Consider the following 8,193-nt stretch of genomic DNA (forward strand, 5'->3'; position numbering starts at 1 on the left):
ATCATCAACATCGTCTCCACCCCGCCATCTTCATCACCATCATCTCATCTTCATCACCATCACCATCACCATCAAAACCCAGAAAATAGATAAAAATCAACAAACCCATAAATCTAAAACCCAGGAGAGAGAGAAATCTAAAATCAACAAACCCAGAAATCTAAAAGCCAAAAATCGAAAACTCAGAATATAGACAAAAATCATCATCTAAAACCCATAAATCACCACCGCACGGCGGCGCTGACGCCGGAGCTGTCGCCGGAGCTGTCGATCTCCTTTTCTGCATATGTTCTTCCGATTGTTCATATTTCAGATATGTTCCAATATCCGATCGGAAAACAGATCTGTTCCACCTCTTTACACCTCCCACCGCCAATTTCAGATCTGTTCCACCTCTTTACACCTCCCACCGGAACAACCACCACTCTTCGCCTCCCACGACCCCCGTTCTTTCCCCCCTCTTTCTCTCTCTAAAACCTAAAACCCTAGCTTTTACACTCTCATTCTCTCTCTAAACTCGTTCTAGGGTTTGTGAAAGGTAGGCGGTGGCGGTGTGGCGGTGATGGCGGTCATCTGCAGATGAGAGAGAGATGAAAGAGAGAGAGAGAGAGGGGGGGAGGGGTGATGGCGGTGATGGTTGGTCATCTGCGGTGTGGTGGTGATGGCGGTGATGGTTGGTGAGAGAGAGATCGAGAAGGATGACCACAGGGACCACGATGTTGATGATGTTGATGATGAAGATGAGATGATGTTCATGATGAAGATGAGATGTTGCTGTTGTTGTTGTTCTGGCAGTGTCATTATATTATTTATTAAATTTGAGATATAATATTACAAAATACCCAAAATACCCCTGAGGATAAGGACAAAACAGGGGGGTCAAAAGTGGGTAATCTGGTCAAATTTCACTTTTGGACTAAAATGGCAACAAAATGCAAACCACAGGGCCCTGGATGTAATAAGTTTGAGATTTGGACTAAAGTGGCAAAACTGGCCAAACCACAGGGACCAAAATGGCAGTTTACTCTAGTTTTTTTAACGAACATATTAATCCATATATAACTTTGCAACTTTTTTGTGCATCATTACTATTACTTGTACATTGTGCTTTGCGTGTTTTTCAAAAAAAATTATTTTTTATTTTTAACCCAAAGCTTTTTACCTTTTATAATTTTAACCCTACATAATTTGTTTTTTTAATTTTAACCCAAAACTTTTCATTATTTGCAATTTAACTTCACAACTTTTGTCACTTATACTTTTCATCTTTCGCAAATTTTCGTTTCACTTATAGTTCTAAATTTTTCGAGCTAATACGACGCAACGTGCATGTGTGGTTCAACGTTTTTGCCTCTATTTTTCCATGTTTGACAGGTTCGTCGCAACACGCATATCCTAGGTCGAGTCAGTGTTGGTGGTCGATGACGGTTGTGTGACATTAGTACTATTTGACACCGTTTTACGCCCCATCGCAACGCGGAGTGTGCTTAGGGGGGTTTTCAAAGAAAAAATTGTTATGCATATGGTTGTCGTAACGTTGGCTTTGAGGGTTTTCCAAAAAAAAATTGATTTTTTTTTTTTACTTTTCACCCAAAAGTATTTCATAAATTACTTTTAACTCAAAACTATCTGTTTTTTTTTACTTTTAACCCAAAACTTTTTATCTTTTGCAATCGATCCTCATAACTTTTTTTACTTTCAACTTTGGTCCTTTATAGTTTTCATTTTCCGCAAATTTTTCGCTTTATGCTTGGTTCTAAATTTTGAGACTTAACACATCGCAACATGCGTCTTTGGTTTAACGTTTTTACGTTTCGTTCTAAATTTTGCGAGTTAACACGGCGCAACGTGCGTGTGTGGGTGAACGTTTTTACATCGTCTATTTTTTCCCCGTTTGACAAGTTTAACATAACGTGCGGGTCCTAGATTGACTTAATTATAACTAAAGAATCCCCACCGCATTACGGCGGGTCGCAATCCTTGTTAATACTATTTTAGACATATTTTTTTAACTTCTCTTTTTCTTTGTTTTGTTATAACGAGCGTGGCGAAGGTTTTTTTTTAGTTTAGTTTTTTTTTAACGAACACGTCGATACTCTTTTAAACATATTTTTTAACTTCTCTTTTTCTTTGTTATAACAAGTGCAACGAAACTAACCGAGTTTCTATTCTTTTCTTTTTCATTTACCTTTGTTATTTGCTATATTGTTTAACCTTTTGTTATTATTTTGATGTTTAGAGCCGAGTTACGACGCAAATAGCATAACACATTTAGATATTATTTTATTTAATTTTATGAATTTATTTATCGATTGTCATGGTGTGCTATACGTTCAGAATTCCAACAGCGTCCCTGTACGACCCTAATTTAAAAATATTTTTGATAGATTAAAATATGAATTCAAGTATTCACCTACGAAAATTCAAAAAAAAAAAAAAAAAAAAAAAAAAAAAAAAAAAACCTATACTAGTTTTGGACTTTTGGTAGGTTAACAAGTGAGTCTGGGCTCTTGAGCCCAATATTCGGCCCAACTCTTTTAAACAATGGCGACCTCATTTGCAAGTTGCATCCTCCGCAAAAACATATTTCATACCTCTTTCTGAAACCACTAAACCCTAGGGTTTTGTTTATTCTCATCTACAGATATTATGGTAATTCCGTCATTGATAATTTGCTTAACACATATAATTGATCTTTTTTTACTGAAAACGATGACTGTTGTTCTTTTTTTCGAATTTGCCGATTGCAGGGGGAAGGAATAGGTAGTTCCGAGAAGCGGAAGAAGAAAATACTGAGGAAAAACAGAGCTTCACTCACGAACGCTGGTAATTCATTGATTATCAGCTCTAATTTCAATCGATTAAGTAGGATGCAATATAGATGTGTTTATTTTACATTTTGGGGAACTCAGGAACAGATTAATATGATTTGATTTTAGTATTTTGCTTATTTGGGTTGAACTAAAATAAAAACGAAAAATTCCACAAAAAATACTTTATTTTGTAATATCTTATGTTTATTATGCTATCTATATCTGACCTTTTTTTTTCCTGTGAAATTTCAAGCTGAATTTACCATTTTATTTGTTATTATTATTGGTACTAATAAATGTGCTATACGTGTAATTTTTGATATTGAATTTGGGTTGCAAGAGTTTTTGTTTCATTACCCTTGAAGCAGTGGCGAAGCTTGAGATTTCCGATGGGGGGGTCGAAAAAACATATATACCCAAAAATTTCTATAGAACCAGGGGGTCGAAAACGTATATACCCAAAAATTTCTATACGGAAACCACATATATTACACTATTGAGCGAAAAGTTCGGGGGGTCGGGCGTCCCCCGGCTCCTTAATGGCTGCGCCCCTCCCTTGAAGAAGCTGAGAAAGTCGACTAAGAAAGAATCAAACGAGTTTAATGTCAGGGTTAGGGTGTAGCAAATTTATAAGTATGTGAGTTTGTACAACTAAGATGGATGTATGCGGGTGTTTACAAGGATATTTTAGTTTTTTTTTTCATTTTTTTATAAATTTGTTGTGCGGGCATTATTTATACTGTGTGATGATGCGAGGAGAATGAAGATGACAGCATGTGTATCATATACTGATATACTTGATGTGAGGATGGATAAATATAGGATCATAAAATGGAGAAATTTTTTCAGTTCCTGGATCCTTAACAGGAGTTGTTTTTAATGAACATGGGTTTTGTTGCTAATTTGACGTCTACTTGTTCATTCAGTTTCTGTTTTATAAATGGATTTTACATTTTGCTCCTACGTTGAAGTTTTAATAATCAACACCCATTGATTTTTGATCCCCACATCAGTTATAGTTCCATACCTAAAAATCTGCCAGCTGGCATTCCTAGTTTTCTACATCATTTTGGATTTATAAATCTTGCATTTCATATAAAACCAGTCTTTCTCATGCTTAGGGTTCATCTTGTTTGATGCTTATCATGTTTGTAATAGTGGTGGCTAGATAGTTTCCAATGGTACTCAGCTACTATTAGTAATATGTAACTCTGTATGAAGATGAAACAGAGTGGAAAAATGATGGTTAGAGACTTTCGGGGGGGGGGGGGGGGGTTGGTTTGCGGAATGATTTGGAATTGGAATTTGTATAGGAATTAGAATTTGAAGGAATTGGATTTGGAATTTAAACATTCCAATTGGAATTGGAAATTGTTGGAATTGGAATCTCAATTCCATTTTTGTTGTGTTTGGTTGTCAAATGAATTGGAATCCATCACCCTGGCACCCACAACCACCAGTTTGGGTCGAAGCGGTACGGGTCGAAATGGTTCGCGTCGAAACGATTCGGGTCGAAGCGGTTCAATTCGAAACGGTACGGGTCGAAACAGTTCGCGTTGAAACGGTTCGGATAGAAACGGTTTGATTCGAAACGGAGAAAACATGAAGAAAGGACAGAGGAGTGTGATACATAGAAATGCTTTATGTACCTTCTGAAGTTGGGCATGACTCAACAAAGTGATAATTACTCACTTTTGTTTTATTTTAATTTCTGAGCCTCAGATGCAGTTTTACATGTTATGCCAATATGTATACCTTTTGGGTTTCAACAAGTGTAGAGATACCGTCTCATGTTTTTTTTTTCAATCTTAAAAAAGTGCTCAACAAAGTTGGGCTTGTCTTCATATCTTACTATTCATCATATTTAAGTCACTTTTTTCCAACCAAAATTGGTTTTAGCCTGTGCTGAGAAGTCTTTTTTACGAGTCTACGTTATGTAGAACTTATGAGGAATATGTAATTGATTGCTTAATGCCTTCAACTTTTAGCAGATAAAATGGATGTCGCAAATGCTGACAAGAAAACGAAAAAGGTTGCACGAAGCAAGAAAAGGAAAGACGTAGAGCTACCTGATTTTTTTGCCTCTTCTATGCCAGAAGATAATGAGGGCAAAAGCAGTGCTGAAATGCGTGACAAAAAGAGGAACAAATTGAAGAAAAAGAAAAGAGAGAAGGAAAAAAGAAAGGACGGTGTTCGTGAACTTGTTTCACACTCTAATGAAGATGAAGATTATTCCGATCAACAAATTGGTAAACACTGACAAACGTTGACTTATTAAGCACCTTTCTGTAACGAGTCTTTTTTGTTCATATCATCTTCGATCTATCTACTGAAATTCAAATTTTAATGCTTCTGTTTTATGTTTTGAGCAACTTAGTAGTAAATAATCTTTCTGATGTTTTGCTTATTTGCTTATATTTTAGTTTTGTTCTCAATCTAATTCCTTCATGTTTACTGCTCAACTATTAGCTGTCTAACGTGATCAACTATTAGCAGATAATCTGGATGGTGCAATTTCTGAAAAGAAAACGAAAAAGGCTGCAAGAAAAAAACAAAGAAAAAACACCGAGCTACCTGAAGCTGAAACACATGAAATTGTTGCCTCCACTACTACAGACAATGTTAAGGAGGGTAAAAACAGTGCGGAAACAAGTGACAAAAAAAGGAACAAATCAAAGAGAAAGAAAAAAGATAAACAAAATAGAAAGAAGAACGACACTCGTGAATATGCTCCACACACTGATGAAGCTGGAGACGGTTCTAACCAACAAAGTGGTATGTATTCACAAACTTTGTCTAGATGAGTCCTGTTCATTTATAACTTTTTTTTAATAGTTTAATATCTTGTTAATTAACATAAGCTTTTGCATTAGGCTCCACGTTGCTCTCTAGTCAAATCTCATGCAGTTTAGTTTCATGTAGGTAAATCAAAGAGTGCGTCTCAAATAGAAAGCGATGCTACTTTACTTGATGACGATGAAGTTTATCAAATTTCTTCAGGGGACGAGGATGAGACAACAGGAATGAAAAGTACATCTTTTCGCAATTAGACGATGTTAAAGAATATTTTATATTTATTTAAAGTTGGCAAAGTGGAAATAAATAATCCCACCTTTTTAACTTTGGCCGATAATAATCCCAAGTGAGTTATTAGCCGATAATAATCCGAACTGGTCAATTTTTTTTGTAAAATAGTTCGCCGTTAAAATAGCTTAACGGAGTTAAGTTTTTTTCCAAATTACAAACCGATGTTTTAGGGCTTTTGATCAGAACGAGGATACGAGCCGATTGATGTAAAACTTACCTCGAAATTGTGCTCGAAATGGCTTGATTTTTGTTAATTGGAATTTAAACACCCAAATTGAAGCACCGTTTTCGTGGGTTGGTGGCAGTATTTTGAGGTAAGTTTTACATCAATCGACTCGTATCCTCGTTCTCATCAAAAGCCCTAAAACATCGATTTGTAATTCGGAAAAAAACTTAACTCCGTTAAGCTATTTTAACGGTGGACTACTTTACAAAAAAAATTGACCAGGTCGGATTATTATCGGCTAATAACTGACTTGGGATTATTATCGGCCAAATTGAGAAAGTTGGGATTATTTATTTCCAATTAGCCTTTAAAGTTTCATGATTTTTAGTTAATCATAGGTATGTTTAATAATATTAAAAAAATTGTATGTAGTCCTTCTAAAGAGTTGGTTTATTGATGTCGATAGGATGGATTACAAAGTACCATAGAGCTAGACCTGGGGCCGAGGTTTTGTTGGAAGGGATCAATGATTTCTTGGTCGATTACTGGGCACAAAAGGAGAAGGTAATCATGTTACTCTTTATCTATAACTATTACATAAATTAGTGAAATTTGTTTATGTACTTCTTTTAACAAGTTAAATACTTAAAATAAATGCAGGAAAGAAAAGAAAGGGAAGAGGAAGCAGCCGAAGGTGGATGGACTGTTGTTACACATTTCAAGGGTAGAAAGAAAACAACAGACGCTGAAAGTGGTACGACCGTTGGTTCCGTCGCTCAGGCTGCTGTAATGGATAAGATGTCTAAAAAGAAAGATAAGCAAGTGGGCATCAATTTCTATAGTTTTCAGAAAAGGGAGGCACAGAGAAATGGTATGCTTATTTGTTTTTACCTGGTTTCTTCCAACAGCTTATCGGTTTGGCTTGACCTAAAACACCTTTGTTCAAATTTTTTGTTTTTATAAAAACAAATTTGATTCACCAAATATATGTCATTTGTCCCATGAGTACTTTCATCATTAGCAATTTGATGTTCAAATTATATGAATCATTGCAGAGATCATGATGCTGCAAAGCAAATTCGAGCAGGACAAGAAACGAATACAGCAACTGAGGGCTGCAAGGAAGTTTCGACCGTACTAGATGCCGTGAACTCTTGTATAATCATTTGGTTTGCAAGAGTTGGAAAAACCGTTCAAGTTTAAATGGAAAACCTCTCTGGCATCTGTTGCTGCGAAAGAGTGCAAGTAGTGGTCACATGGTACTGTTTATTATTTTCGGGTCTTAATAGTGGTCACAAGAGATAGTACTGACCCATTGGTGTTGCAGGTGCTATTTTTATGATGGTTACTTGACAAATTTATCAACTCTAAATCCAATAGGAGAACCATGTTTTTTAAACAAATTATTACACTGTTCCTGAGATCTTTCTGTAATATGGCATGATCTATTGGTATTAAACTTGTTATATTATGGCTTTTTAAATTTAGAGTAAATTACAAAAAATCGTCCTTTATATATGCTACTTATTGCAATCTGTGTCCTTTGTCTTTAATAAGTATAGTGAACATACTCGATGCTTATAAACCCTTACACGTTATGTCCTTTGATTCTAACTCAGTTAATTTTTATAGTTAAGTCTGACCAATTAGACCCCACATAAAGGTACCTTAGTCATTTTACCTTAAGTATTAAAATAAATAATCATAAAAAATAATAAATATATTAATCATGTTTAAAAAAACTATACATTTGTACGTATACACACATAATTCTCTCTTGTATCTCACTGGCCACCACCTACTCCCACCGGACACCACCACAACCACCAACACCCACCTGCCACCAAGTGCCAAGGTAGATCTTGTTGAATATAATTTTGTCACTACAATCAACACCACCGACTGAAACCAATGATGAATCGGTAAAAGCACACCCTACAACTAACCCATCCCTATTCCGATCAAACCGTCGCTGCACCGTCACAGTCACCATCACTTTCATCTCCTAAAAACACCAATTCCACAATGTCATGGTTCGCTCTATCTATCACCAACACCTTCAATCTCGACGACGATGAAGACACCTCACAACAACACTCTCCAAACACCTCAACAGATCCACACCTC

General features: G+C 35.9%; 1 protein-coding gene across 3 annotated transcripts; it reads left to right on the top strand.

Annotated features, from left to right (window-relative positions):
* Positions 1 to 2,530: 2,530 nt before the first annotated feature.
* On the top strand, positions 2,531 to 7,549 carry LOC110929799 (eukaryotic translation initiation factor 5B). 3 transcript variants are annotated; one of them, XR_002587412.2, is made up of 9 exons: positions 2,531 to 2,652; positions 2,751 to 2,826; positions 4,802 to 5,062; positions 5,310 to 5,588; positions 5,736 to 5,843; positions 6,533 to 6,630; positions 6,727 to 6,937; positions 7,122 to 7,325; positions 7,394 to 7,549. XR_002587412.2 is itself a non-coding variant. In XM_022172980.2 (8 exons), exons 1-8 carry the CDS (start codon positions 2,650 to 2,652, stop codon positions 7,205 to 7,207), a joined length of 1,122 nt encoding a protein of 373 aa, XP_022028672.1. In that variant the 5' UTR covers positions 2,531 to 2,649; the 3' UTR covers positions 7,208 to 7,542. The 3 variants fall into 3 exon arrangements, 2 of the variants coding, with proteins under 2 accessions (XP_022028672.1, XP_022028673.1); XM_022172980.2 differs by having other exon boundaries at positions 7,122 to 7,542; XM_022172981.2 differs by having other exon boundaries at positions 4,805 to 5,062; positions 7,122 to 7,542.
* The last annotated feature ends 644 nt before the right edge of the window (positions 7,550 to 8,193 follow it).

Source organism: Helianthus annuus, chromosome 3 (assembly GCF_002127325.2).
Source record: "Helianthus annuus cultivar XRQ/B chromosome 3, HanXRQr2.0-SUNRISE, whole genome shotgun sequence".
Taxonomy (NCBI): Eukaryota; Viridiplantae; Streptophyta; class Magnoliopsida; order Asterales; family Asteraceae; genus Helianthus; species Helianthus annuus.

Coding starts and splice junctions, on each gene's coding strand:
- LOC110929799 (XM_022172980.2), top strand. Junction 2,827..4,801: donor AGCTTCACTCACGAACGCTG/GTAATTCATTGA, acceptor TTCAACTTTTAG/CAGATAAAATGGATGTCGCA. Junction 5,589..5,735: donor CGGTTCTAACCAACAAAGTG/GTATGTATTCAC, acceptor AGTTTCATGTAG/GTAAATCAAAGAGTGCGTCT.